This window comes from Sardina pilchardus, chromosome 24, assembly GCF_963854185.1.
Source record: "Sardina pilchardus chromosome 24, fSarPil1.1, whole genome shotgun sequence".
Classification (NCBI taxonomy): domain Eukaryota; kingdom Metazoa; phylum Chordata; class Actinopteri; order Clupeiformes; family Clupeidae; genus Sardina; species Sardina pilchardus.
The window spans coordinates 21,383,930-21,398,697 of record NC_085017.1 but is presented as its reverse complement, the minus strand read 5'-3'; the positions used below and the strand labels follow the sequence as shown (position 1 = coordinate 21,398,697).

The following is a 14,768-nucleotide window of genomic DNA, read 5'->3' as shown; positions in this document are numbered from 1 at the left end:
CTTGGCATCATACCCACGACCGCTTTGTGTTTAGAACATTCGTCGCATGTAAGGGGGCGGCTGATGGTTGTGACTGTGTTGTTAGCGCCTGTCATTGTTTTTAGCACTGCTACTTTAACTCTAGGTGGAGGTACGCTACGCTTTCGATTTTGTGTTGGAGTCGGGGTTTTAATATTCGGTTGTCGTCCTCTAACTTTTGGTGGAGGTCTTCGAGTCGGTTCCTCTTGCTCCTCCAGCTCATCCAGAGAGTCTGGATGTTCTGGAGGTGCTGTTGGAACTTGTCTATGGTGAACGTTATCGTAGTATGTTATATCGTCGTCGTCACTATCGTCAGACGCCTCTGATGCTACGGAGTGAATTGCTGCTACTTTAAGATCGGTTACTGGGAATCCTGCTTCGGAGCAGTATTTTTCGAGAACGGCGGTGTATTTTTCTTTTCGACGCATCTTTTGCTCAACGGTGTTTACTTTGTCTTCTAAAGCTTGGCTTTGCCGGGCCCAACCTTGTTTTTCATAAGCGAAGCCCTCAACTTGTGCGCGTAGATTTCTAAGTTCGACGGAGCGAGACATTTCCAAGCTATGTAGGTTCTCTAATTCGCGTTTTAGCTTGGCTAATTTGGCCTGATCATTGCGGCGAAGTAGGTACAGTAACGTGAACTGGAGGTCTTTATATTTGTGTTTAGTTAAGAATTTCTGGCCTTCGATGGAATGCCATAATAAGATTTGAGAGTTATTGCTCATAGGGGTGATATCATCTGAGCCTAAGCGACGCAGTGTGTCTTGTAAACGTATGGAAGCAGACGTCATGAATCCATCGTCCAAATCTACACTATCATATCCCTGACTGTTTGCCATAATTCCCACCCAAGTCTTTCCCAACCGGATTTCTACGGTCTCCGGTCTATCAGTGGGTATGTCGACCCGTTCTACAAAATTGCCCAACTATAAATGTACTAGACTTGTAACTTGCCCTCAAGAACAAAAGTAAAAAATAAACATGAAAAGGTACTCACCACAGCTGTAGACAGGAAAGTAGAAGTTCAAACCTCATTTCCGTGATCTGCGTCACTGCGTTGAAACTGAATTTTGCGCGGAGCTTACGTCTTGCACGTGATTAGTTGTTAAGAGGTCACGTGTCCTCACACGGGGCACCACCTGTAAAGACGTCACTTCTCTGGACCAATGAGGGAACAGGAAATGGTCGAAGGAAATCCGTGAAGCATCCGCGCGCTGTTTAAAACATTAAATGATTATAACCCCTGTTGAATCCTAATAAAGCTGACTCCGCCAAATATAAGAAGGTCTAGTTCAAAGTAACATTATTCTCAGGGGTCAGGCTGGTGAGCCTGGTGGTGCCTTCGAAAGTAACATTGTGAATTCTCCGGGATCAGGCTTATGTGAGCTATAAGCGCGTGATCAACTATTTACTGTGAAATGCCACCAGTCATTCTTACCGACCCCGTATCGTCAGGAATATGCTGAGGGTCCTATTCTCCTCCACTGCCGATTAATTCGGGCGGTTCCCGTACGTTATCATTGTTACTAGTTTCTAGAAAGGATTCAGTGTCTGCCCCGGTGACCTGGACTATTAATACTGTGATACGTGCTGCTCCACAACCACATACTAGCACAGAGGGTTCTGGCTGTGCTAGGACGCGATTACTCGATACAGATCACCATAGACATTTCTATGGCAGCCCCCGTAAAACATAACGGCCCATCACTTCATAATACTAGTCAATTTCGAAGACAGTTTGCCCTTTCTAGACGGTTAACTCCTACGGCGGCGGTAGTTAGACCCTAGCCATCCATAACGCTAGCACGTTACCTGGGACCGGACACAGCCGCATAAGTACATAATGGCTACGCGGATCAGCATAACAAATTTATTTGTCAGGTACAAGTTAGAAATTCAGTACGTTACAGAAAGACATCTAAATGAATAATATGAAAGTTACGAAAAACAGGTTAAAGAAATACTTAGGCTATCATACAGAAAACAGTCATAGAAATGTACGTACCGGCTCAGAAAGTGAATGACTACACACCAAGGAGGTGCGGGAGATCTGAATACAGATATAACTCCTCGAGCTTCTTGTTAGCTGTGTTTAAGTATGCTATTTTATCTTAGTTTATGTATGGGTGACTGTGCGTTTTCGTAATGTAGGAGGTCACCTGGTTACAGGTTACCTAAGGATCACATGATGGATACTGTTGAACTGAGACCATTGTTTTCCGCGAGACCCTGAGTAACTCAATCAAACCATGACAATACATTCATCAATCACATTTCCTGCTTCCCAGTAGTTTTCCCTGTGAAATGGTAAAGTGTTAATCAAAAGTTGCTGTAGTGGAATTCTACAGCAGGCCTAGAATAGGGTTACACAATCAGGCTCTTACACTATCATGAGTGTATGAGCTAGGGAAGGCATGGAAGTAAGCCACTGTGCAGAAAGATGTTAGTTTGTGGAGTAATGGCATTGTGTAAGGCTGCGTAGGATCGGGGTTTTGTAACCCGTAATGGGATAATTCACTCAACGCTGTTTGAACTTGTGGATCGTTTGCAGACGTGAGCTTATGCCTTGGCCTGTGCCAGTGATCTGGCATTTGTTTTCTCATTGGTCTGAAGTGGAGGGTGGGGTATGTGATGATGTGCTTCAGAGTGGATGATGGTCTGGTGAATGTGTGTGTGTGTGTGTGTGTGGTTGGGTGGGTGTGAGTGTGGGCTATGGTGATGCGATCTTTTCTTCTAACCTCGTCGCTTGCTGACGGTGCGGTTCTTTTGGCTGCTGCTGTGGGCTGTGGCAGGAGGCACTGACTGTGTGTGTGTGTGTGTGTGTCTGTGCGTGTGTGTGTGTGTGTGCGTGTGTGTGCGTAAGTGAGTGTGTGGGGGGTGAAAGGGATGGGTTTGAGGTGGTGATTGCGCTGGTCCGAGAGGCAGGGGCAGGGTGGGAGGGGGAGAGATGTTGTGAGCTCGATGAGGGTGGAGGGGGGTGGATTTGGGGAGAGACGGGTGGCAGCGCGTCTGTTTGCACGGCTGCAAATCCCACCGCGCTGCGTCGGGCTAAGCCCAGGGCCTGGGAAAGTTTGTGGAAAGCACATTGGTGCCCAGTCTGCTGGAAACGCCATTGTCTGACAGGATGATCCCAAACTGTACCGGACAGGGAAGAATAACGGTCCACCACCACCACCACCACCACCATCACCACCACCATGTCAACATCAGCCTAACCCCCCACCCTAATAGAGGTCAAGAGAGGGCTGGGGTGGGGGGGCGGGGTTGGGGGTTTGGCGGCTTTGGCATGTACGTGATGGTTCACAGGACAGGTGCGGGTGGGTGGAGATGAGAGTCAAAAACACAAATGAAGTTTTGTAGCTCTGTGGCCAAAAGCATATGGCTACAGAAAGCACTGAACTTCACCACCGAATTATATTTGGTGGTTATAGAAGGCTGGGCCTGGGACCATGGCGAGATTCGGTTTGGGCATAAAGCAGCTGGTCAGACATGCCAGAGTTTGGTTGGATGCCTGCAAGACTTTGGCAAGAGAAAGCGACCAAGATGTTTTTCCAACGTTCTGCTCTCACGTTGAGGAAGAAGATTGTTCCCTTCCCCCCCTTCAAGGAACAGTGCCTCCCACGGGCCCGGAAATAGAACGAGGGGAAGGGTGGTTCGAGATTAGAATATGGCTTTGGACCTGTGTGGGTTTGGAATGGTCTAAAATGTGGTCTCAACAAGCCCCGAGGGGCAATGGAACATTCTCCAGGACAAATAGAAAAACAAGACGATAAGCAGAATTAGCCATAAGAACAACTGCCACCACCACCACCACCACCACCCCGTGGCCCCTCGTGACTAGTCAGGAGACTGGGCGCCACTTGACTTCAGTGACGTGCCTCTGACTGGTGGGCCAGAGAGAGTGTCTGTGTGTGTGTGTATATATATGTATACAGTGGGTATAGTAAGTATTCACACCCATGCTAAAGTTGACTAAAAAGAGGAATATAAAATCATCTTTTGAGAATTGATTGTAATGCCTTAATTCAAAAAATGAGTAAAAATCAAACCGCTAAGGACACTAATTTTCTTTGTGATTGAAGAATGTATCGTAAATAGATAAATGTTCTTCCTTAAATACAGGTTGCATAAGTAATTGACCCCTATGTTAAATTCCCATAGGAGCAGGAGGATTTTTTATATGTTTTTATTTTTAAAGGCTAGCTATTTCATGGATCCAGGATATTATGCATCCTGATAAAGTTCCCTTGGCCTTTGGAATTAAAATAGCCCCACATCATCACATACCCTTCACCATAGCTAGAGATTGGCATGGTGCTTTTTTCCAGATAGCCTATTAGCCTGTTTGATTTGCATTGAGCTCAATGAGCATCAAACAGGCTAATAGGCTAACTGGAAAAAGCACCATGCCAATCTCTAGCTATGGTGAAGGGTATGTGATGATGTGGGGCTATTTTAATTCCAAAGGCCAAGGGAACTTTATCAGGATGCATAATATCCTGGATCCATGAAATAGCTAGCCTTTAAAAATAAAAACATATAAAAAATCCTCCTGCTCCTATGGGAATTTAACATAGGGGTCAATTGCTTATGCAACCTGTATTTAAGGAAGAACATTTATCTATTTACGATACATTCTTCAATCACAAAGAAAATTAGTGTCCTTAGCGGTTTGATTTTTACTCATTTTTTGAATTAAGGCATTACAATCAATTCTCAAAAGATAATTTTATATTCCTCTTTTTAGTCAACTTTAGCATGGGTATGAATACTTACTATACCCACTGTATGTGTATGTGTGTGTGTCTGTGTTTATGTACGTCTGTGTGTGTGTGTGTGTGGGTGTGTAAGTGTGGGAAGAAGGGCTTCCTGGCTTCTGTCGTGTCCTTCCTCTCTCTGGTCTGTGAAGGCATGGGGAATTCCGTGGCGTCACTGGGCAGGCGCTGTGTTTGTGTACTCTCGCAAACACATATTTGTGCCAGGAGGCTGTTTGGCAGATGAAAGGTGTTTTGCTCCTTAAGAGAGACGGGTGGGAGCAGGAGACACCACCTCGTTGGCATTGCACCCCATTGGTTCGTTGCTTCGTCCATTCTCTCTTCCTTCCTTCTTTCCTTCCTTCCTCACACACTGAAGGGGTTTCTCAGGTGTGGACATTCCTACAGGAATTCTTTTACCCAGGAACGGAAAGACATTGGTCAGTCACATGGCCCAGTGTTCAAGGGTGACAGACACATACCAACAAGACAGCGTATTTTTGTCCTGACAGAAAGAGTTCTCCCAAAAGATGTTTTTCAGATATGGAGCATGACATTGATGGGACAATGGAGTTCATAGAGTTGTGTCCTGTTTGTGTCTATATTTATAGATATACAGTATCCTGTTCTTTTATCTTAGAGAAAAAATAAGGTTGATGTTACATTGGCAGATATATTTATAAATATATTTACTCCATTTCTGTATTTCAGGTGGGGAGAGGTGGTAACCCATGATGGAACACGGAAGTATTGGGTAAGTCAATGACATTTCAAGAATTTCATTTAGTTAAGTCAAGTCACTTTTATTTATACAGCGTTATATACAGTATATACACACATAATGGAGAGAATAAGTCTTTGCACCCATGCTAAAGTTGACTAAAGAGAGGAATATAAAATCATCTTTTGGAAATTGATCTTAATGCCTTAATTAAAAACAAATGAGTAAAAATCCAACCTTTAAGGACACCAATTTTCTTTGCAAATGAAGAATGTATCGTAAATAAATAAATGTTCTTCCTTAAAATACAGAGGACATAAGTATTTGAACCCTATGTTAAATTCCCATAGAAGCAGGAAGATTTTTTATGTTTTTATTTTTAAAGGCCAGTCATTTCATCGATCCAGGATACTCTGCACCCTGATAAAGTTCCCTTGGCCTTTGGAATTGAAATAGCCCCACATCATCACATACCCTTTACCATACCTAGAGACTGGCATGGTGTTTTTTCCAGTTAGCCTATTAGCCTGTTTGATGCTCATTGAGCTCAATGCAAATCAAACCAGCTAATAGGCTAACTGAAGAAAACACCATGCAAATCAATAGGAATACAATTGAATTAAGCTCAAACGGCAGTGCAAACATTAATAAAATAAATAAATAAATAAAATGACAAAAGGTAGTTACTACAGTACTAGTCATCATTTGGTTATGTGCTTCATATTCTCCTTTGTCTTGACAGCTTGCCGGAAACTCTTGGGGCCAAGACTGGGGTGAGAACGGCTACTTCCGGATTGCCCGCGGGGAGAACGAGTGTCAAATCGAGGCCTTCGTGATCGGTGTGTGGGGACGTGTGACCATGGAGGACATGCACAACCACCACAACCACCAAAACCACCACCACGGCCGGCGCAAGTAGACGCACACTCCAGACACTCGCCCCGCCCTTCTGTCAAACTTCCACAATCCCAACATTACTCTGGCAACTCCTGAATGGCTGCCATATCGACGCAGGGTTATCGTAGAAGTCCTACAACTCCACACCCACCCACCCCCCATCACAACCCCTGTGGAAAAGGCCAAAAAAATCAACATATCCCCCAAAACTGAAAAAAAAAAAAAAAAAAACCATCAGCGGACACACAACCCCTCAGCAGTTAGCCTCTCAGGACACTCTGCTATTCCAAAGACCAACTATGATGATGACGACGTCGTCAGCCTTCCTTGTGTGTGGAGAGAGAGTGCCATTTCCCCCACTGTTCTTCTTTCACAGCTGAAATGTGCAAAGACTCTCTCGATTTTATAACTCCTCTCCTATTGTTATGGCTTCATGCCAATATCGAAAAAAGCTGACGCCGAAGTGTTTCGGATCGCTTTTGGATCACAACATTTATAGCTGCCTGTGTGTCATGCAATGATAGTCGCTAAATGTTGTAACCTGCTGGCGGACAGTTGACAGTTGGGACAATTGTAGAACCCAGTCGAGATTAGGGCAACTGCTACAATATAGAGGGCCTCTAGTTGGGTAAAATACTCACCTGTGTTTAGACGTGGCAGTGAATCTATGCTTCTCCAAGTACCACTGCAATTTCAATGTATATTCGAATGAAAGAGTGTGTTTGTGTGTATGTGTGCGTGTGTGTGTGTGTGTGTGTGTGTGTGAGTGTGTATCACTAAACGACCTGAATGGGTCACATATTATTTTTCTGACTCACTTGTTCTTCATATCTGTCGTAGAGGATTGGCAGGCCACTAGTTGGTAAACACTTCCCACATTCCCCCCAAACCTTAGAGCTCAAACACACTGGATAAGAACAGAGGGGTTACAGTAATATAAGCTTCTCATTCAGAGTTGGCGTTGACCAATAATTTATTACCAAACCATAGCCTAGATGTGAGTACTCTATAATATTGTAATATAAAGTTATCTATCTATATAAATATATATGGATATGGTTTTGTGGTAGCCCTGCTCATTGGTAGAATGTAGACCCAAACAAACAAACAAACAAACAAAAAAAATCATTCACCCTTCACAAATGGATCTCCATGCTAATTCACGCTGGCTTTAGTCATCTAGTCTGACTCGTGTAAAAGTGATGGATGAGGTCGTAAATCAAGTTATGCAAAAACAGCGCTTGATGGTTACGGCCGCATTCCCCATCTGCGAAAAACACGACAGCCGTCGGAGCGATTGAGGGATAATTGTCGTATAGGAGACGAGATTCCGACGGTTTCTGCCGGAGAGGACCACCTGCTTTTACATTCCTTTAAAAGCGCTCTCTATACAGACCGTACGCCAGCTGCACTCTCACCGTATATCATGGCCTTGACGTTCCAAACGTTGGTCCTGTCACTCATTCCAATTTGTTGAGAGATAAAGAAAAGACAGGAAGACAGGTAGACAACAATGATTAAAAGGTGGCTTGTCTGGAGCCCTGAGAGCTTTGCTGTCGAGCAATTATGTAGGAAGCCGTGTCAGTGTCAAGAGATATTTCAGCAACTTGATTCACTTGGAAACCAAAAAGACAAACTACGATTTGGCCTTTCTTTGATCCAAATCGAGCATATTTGTATTATAGTCTTAACCTGTTATCCTGTAAAGTGTTAAAGGAGTCAAGTATTAACCTTACAAGACCATTTGCTGTTGTTTACTTTCACCTTTGCTGTATTTTTTCTTTTTGGTGATTGACCTCTGTGAAAAAAAACAAAAAAAAACACGGTGCTTTGTTTCAATTTTTGTTGCATTTTGTTTGTTTAGAGAGCAGTATAATGACCATGTCTCCTCTGTGTCACATCACTCCACTGATTACAATTGCAATGCGATGACTGAAATGGAACCATACAGGGAAAAAAAAAATGTAAACACTCTTGCATCCGATACCAGTTTATACAGTCAGCAGGAGGCACAGAGCAGGTGTTTCAGTTTGGTTAATGTGTGGGCTACCATGACAGTTATTGTTCACCAGTCACTGAGACTGTTAGAGTTGCTCTTTGACAAAGAATGTGTGTCCTATGCATATGTGTTGACCTTGCTGTCATGCAATGTTTTTCTTGCATGAATGGCCCACGTATTTGCCCTTCACCCCCTGTCACCAAGCCTAACCATAGCAACATGCTCTCACGCACGCATCCCCCCAACACATACTCCTCTCTCACTGGTAGAGAGAGAGGAAGAGCAACAGTGACAGAAATGCACATGCACAGACACACACACACACACACACACACGCACAGTCACGGACACAGTGCTGATCATCACGTACACCAGAGTCGAATCTCAAGAGTTTATGGTTTGGTGACTTGACTATTCCGGAGAAGTTAACCTGTAAGTAGTAAACTTGATAAGTAAAAGTAAAAGTTAAAGTAAAAGGAAGAGCCCTTTTGCTTGGAGAATGTATCCATAGGGCTTCTCTTACTCCGAGTTAACTTATCCGGGCTAGTCACGAAACTACGTACTTGGAATACCCCTCAGGTCAGGCGCTCGTGTGGTGTGACCGTACAGTGACCCCAACACCCCTCTCCAGCCCACCAGCCCCCAGTTCTTTGGTCACTGACTGTTTTGCATGTTGGCTTTATGGAGAGCCTAAATGGCCAAGGCTAGAGGTCGTTGGTCTGTAATGCTTTTGCACTTATAGACAACAGCTTGGGGTTCTCGTACGATCCAAATGGCATGCAAAGAATTGATTTGGAATGTTAAAGCAATGCTGGAAAAAAGACAATGAATGTGGAAGTATGCCAAATTCCCTCTGTGGCCTTAGAACGGCTGTAGATGGACGATACCAACTGGTCTGATTTGGAGTGGAAAAATGTCACGCAACCATTAACATTTACTCACACACACATCTTCAATGAGACGCCTACATCTCCAAAAGTGTGTGATTGGAGGAAAGAAATAATATAATGCAACAACATTTTTTTTTTGCAAAAAGAGAAAAAAACAATAACAACAAAGAGTGGCCTTTCAGGGGTTTCTAGAGCCTCAGTTGCTATGGAATTAATTGCATAACATAGATGCCGTTTTAACATTTACAGTTAGTAGCCGGAGAGGTGCAGATCCGTGTCTTGAACTTTTCTTTTTAATCTAACGCACACACTGAATGTGCACACAATAGTCAGACCTGTTACAGTTCGTTTTTATAACCATCACCATTTTCACTGAGTTCTTCTTCTTCTTCTTCTTTTATGAGGCAATCAGAGATCACTGCCGCATCAGTGCTAACTGTTTCTTGTGTGAGCAGACGCAGTTTCTCTCTCAAAAGTATTCTAATAAAGAAAAATATATTTGGTACCACATTCTCTTTGTATTTATTTTTGTATCACATTGCCATAATAAGCTATGTTAGCTACCGCTGCGGCATCCCACACGTGGATGCCAATCTTCCAGTACACTTGGTTCATAGACAGTATGATGTAATCCCTCACCCCCTCTGCCCCCCCCCCCCCCCCCCCCCCCATCCTGGCGTTTTTGTTTTAGTCGTTGAGACCATTTTCCCATCCACCCATCCAAGAGCTCCTTCCCTTGTAGGGATAAACTGGCCCTGCACAGACTAGATCAACGGAATGAGCGCAATTGAATCCAAATCATGCAGAGGAAATCATTGGCATCTCGCCGGACTCTCCCCATCATTGGCATCTCCCCCCCCCCCCACCCCCCGCCCCCCGCCCCCCGCCCCCCAAGTCCCATCCAGCGCAAATGGAACCCGTTTGGTTTTGGTCCAGTTTTAGGGCCCGAGCACCGAGGTGCGGCCGCTGAAGCAGAATCTCCTTGGGACACAAAATAATCAGACCTTGTGCTTGCCTTTTTGCTCTTCTGTACGCAAACTTTTCTTTTCATGCTTTTGTTTCAAAACCACATGTATCACGTTGTGAATGTCATGCCATTGTGATAATCCATGTTTATTTAAGGACTAAAGACTGTGTAAAGAGTTGTATGCGTTCACTTTTCTTGTACACCATGCATCGTCTCGTCTGTCTTTTTAATGGTGCACACTCAAAGAAAGACACTGTAGTGTTCACAAACAAACAATAAAATCTTCCCAATCCAACACTCAGTTGTTCTCTATCATCTTACTGTTAAACCCTGTGGGCTCAGAGGACTACCAAAATAAACAAAAACAAAGGTATTGTTGTCCTAAACTGGGTCCTTCTTAGAAATGAGGCCCCATCCAAAGCATTTCATTAACAACCTGCATTATTCAACAAACTAAGCTACGCGCTAATGCTACTCCAAACAGCTCCGGGCCAGCGCGGGGTCCCGGTAAGCACTCGGCATGCAGAAATGGGGAGAGCTGCCTGCTGCCCAGTCACGGCCCGACCCACTCAGCTCGCTCACTCACTCGTCCACCTCGCCCGCCTGCCATGGTTGGCACGGGGCCGCCCCGCCAGGGGCAGAGGGGCAGCGTGGGGTAGAGGTGAGGCCGCGGCGGGGAAATTGTGCAGTAGACGGGAGAGAGTTGTGTCAGCTCAATGCCCGGGCCGAGGCTTAAACGCCAGACCATCCGCACTTGGCAGCAAACCACCAAACGGTGGGATGGTGCGGGCATTTGGCCGCCAGTGCTGTTTGTGCTTTCATAATTATCCTGTAGGCTAGCGAAAACAAAAACATTTGCAGATACTGTGGAAGGCCAAAATACATCTACAGCCTTACACATCTACTGTACACTGACCAACTTATCTGATTTCGCACAAGATTTTAATAGAGTAAACAAGCGTGCACCAAAGCAACACCCCACACATCTATTACTGGATTTAACAAATACCTCATATATATGTAGCGCTTTAGCTGATTAGACCAGAACAGACTGATAAAGAGTTGTATTTGTTTGTGTTTAGGCTACCATAATGTTTCAATAGCCGTAAGAGGAACGGGCCAGAGTGGGTACCCTAAAGAGGCCGCCTGCTTTTCCTGTTGACAAGAGCCAGGGTTAGAGAACATCCAAACATATAAACAACTGACCAATTTGATATGGAAGCGGTCCAATTTGTCAGGACATTGCTTGAGATATTTTTACTCATTTTTACATTCTTTTTCTGGTGGTTTAGTTAAATGATGCCCTGAACATATTCATGTCTAAGGTACAGAAAGCATGAAGTTGTTGCCACATTGATGGCATTCCTGACCGATGGCCAAGGAAAAGGTTTCCAGCATTTTCCCAGGATACTAACTGCCAACAATAGCACTGTCTTGCACAGTAGGAGCGCACTATTGACAACGGCACTTCAACCAGGATATCCTCCCACTGCCTGCTGTTGTAAGCACACAAAACTGAATTTAAGGATGAACACTGAATTTGAATTCTATTGTTTTCAGTCACACTGAGAGTGACAGTTGGTGATGACATATTCCTCAGTGTCATATTGAAAGCTTGTGATGATGACCTCATGCCTTTGTGGTGCCAGACAGAGCTCCATAGGAGGCAAAACAAGGTAGTCACTAGAATACATGTTGACTTTGGAAGAAGATAAAGAGAAGTTTGAAGACGTCAAGATTTTTGTGAGGTCTGCTGAATGGACCATATGCCACGGAAGGCTCTTCAGCCAGCATATTTATTTCTGGTGAAGCATCAGTAATGGCATCCTCTGCTATATTCTGTTCCTTTCATGTTCACTCCAACACCAAATACAGTGATTATGCCCAGCAGGGCAACTCTTTATTCAACTTTGACACATGCAGAACTCCTTCAGCATTATAACATGCTCACTCACTAGGTATAACACACAACCGGTCTGTGTAAACAGGTATGCTAAAACAATGCAAGTGATGATCCATTGGAAATGTTTGTGCTGGCTGAAAAGCCTTCCACAAAGCGTGTACCATATAGGCAATTATGGGGAAAGCCAACATGAATTAGGCTTCTCACCTTAAACCATGAACAAGCTCAGTAAATACTCCACTCACTATAGCATTCTTCAAAGTCTATTCTGAAACACGATAATTGATTGCAAATTGGTTGATTGGGTGATTAGTTGTCTGCACACATGCAGACATTTTATTATTATTGATGATAATAAAAATAAAAATCTACACCAGAACCATTAATGTGTCTACTGTCCATGTCTGGGGGCCATTTGTTTTTGTTATAACCTTTTACACACACCTCTTGAATACACCTGCAAAAATTACCCCAGGCCTGTGAATTGAGCGAACCTCTACTTAATAAGGGTTAGGCCTACACATGTTTGTGACGCAACTAAGTGCGACATCCTGTTATAACTCAGTGACATGACAGATAGCACTGTGGGCAGGCAAGTGGCATGACAACTCTGGTTTTGGATGGCATACAACCCTGTTATGAGCTTGGAAATGGTCTTAGCTTCAAGCAGTTTGAGCATGGTCTAGACAGTTACCCAAAAATTACGAACACTATTTCACTTATGAAGATCAAGGCCCAGAACAAGCACTGAATGAAAATGTTTTGCTTAATGGGTTGAAAACGAGAAATGAGGAAAAAAATGCCAATGCTTGAACAAAACACAAGAAAAAGCAGAGGAAATGTTCTGGATGTTTAATTTCAAAAAGAAACAAAATGGCAAAACGGAAAATATTTACAGCACAAGTCGCGTAAACACTTATGGCATCTGTACAAAGAAATATACATGCAAAAGTATAAAATAACTGAAATCAAATCTGTTGGAAAAGAAAACATTAATACATACATATAAAATACAATGAGATCGGAACTAAGAGAGAAACCAAAAATTTAAACAAAAACGGCTAATACAAGCAAAAAAAAAAAGAAAAAGAAAATGCATCCAGTCCGAGTTCCCATGTTTTAACGGCTTCTGTACAACTTTACAACAATGAATAAATTAAGAGGACATGATATGGGACTGTACAGATGACTCCATGTTTTACACTCCTTCCTCTATGGAAAGACATGAATCTCTCCACTGCCAAACATAATGCAAAAAAAGGAGAAAACATTCTGCCGAGCTTCGCTCTTGAGAACGAGCCGACGGACATGGGACAAAATGACTTCTCGTTCATACAGATATGACTGTAGCAGCTTACTATGCAGGTTGACCACTGTGTCCTACGCAAGAATCTCTTATCAGTGCGAGTGTGTGTTACTGTAATATTTCTTTTTTTTTTCTGAAAAAAAAAAAATCCTACCAGTGGCGGGGTTCTAGCTATGGTTACCACCAACGACGGCAAGCCCTTACTGCAAGGCTGTTAGACAAGAAAACAAAACAAACAAACAAACAAACAAACAAAACAAAAGATTCAACAAAATACTGGTATTAAAAACAAATAGTATGAAGCAAGACAAATACATAAATAATTTCAAAAGGCATCACATTCATGCCTATGTTTTGCCATCAAAAGACGTCTCCGACTGTCAGAAACAAAATCTGACAATATTGTCTGATTCAGCGGGGAACATTATTTGGCCCAACACCCCCTCCCCTACCTCTTACACCGACCCCTCCCAAATGATGTGCAGAGAACTCAACTTGAATAAGAACAGGTTAGCCTATCACTTGGGCAACTGGCTTAAAAAGTTGGAGTTTCTTCAATAAAAGGAATAAAATAAAGCTATGATAGAAACACATGTAAACACACCTTTTAACGGCATTTTAATATATAACTTAATGCAGTGAAATGCGCGAGGAGGAAGAAAATGGTAAATCATAGTAAAGCTGGGAGGGCTTTGGTATGCCAATAACCTATGTTAAAAAAAAGTGTCAGACAGAAGCATAAGTGCCATGTAGACAAAAATGACCCTGTGAAATGACAGGGAAAGTAATACTCGACTAAATAATAACAATAAAAAAAAAAAGATTAAATAAAACACCACTAAACAGCAGAACTTGCAGTACCAAGTACATGCTTTTCTATATATTTATTACAGATACAACAGATGTCTTCATAAATAGTTGCATAAACTGTTAAAGCCGCAACATTGCACATGATAAGAATCGAAAAACATAACATACAATGTGAGTGCATTTACAGATTCCTGTCTTCCTCCTTTTTTTTCCCCATTCGCCATTCTTGCTTCTGATTGGCTCTCTTGGCTGCCACTCAGCAGCTCACCTGCTCCATGGTCATCTCTCATTCGCCTGCAGGATTCTTTCTCCTGCCTACAGGACCCTCTTTGTGGCAGGACACCATTTTTCAAATGAAAAGGACACAGGCCAGACAACAGTCTATGTACAAAGTAAGGCTTATACATCTTAAATTTGCGCAACACAAAATGTTCTAGTCAAAGCGAAAAAAATTAATTGTTACTCTTTCTTTTTAACGTGTGAGAGGTTTGACTTGCAGCAGTTTA

The 14,768-nt window shown here is 43.1% G+C and overlaps 1 protein-coding gene across 1 annotated transcript in view; it reads left to right on the top strand.

Moving 5' to 3' along the window:
* tinagl1 (tubulointerstitial nephritis antigen-like 1) overlaps positions 1-10,538 on the top strand; it is a 47,954-nt gene extending 37,416 nt beyond the window's left edge. The window contains exons 11-12 of the mRNA XM_062528801.1: positions 5,481-5,523; positions 6,233-10,538. Of these exons, the coding sequence (XP_062384785.1) occupies positions 5,481-5,523; positions 6,233-6,409 (220 nt within the window). The 3' untranslated portion in view covers positions 6,410-10,538. The remainder of the gene's footprint in view (positions 1-5,480; positions 5,524-6,232) is intronic.
* The last annotated feature ends 4,230 nt before the right edge of the window (positions 10,539-14,768 follow it).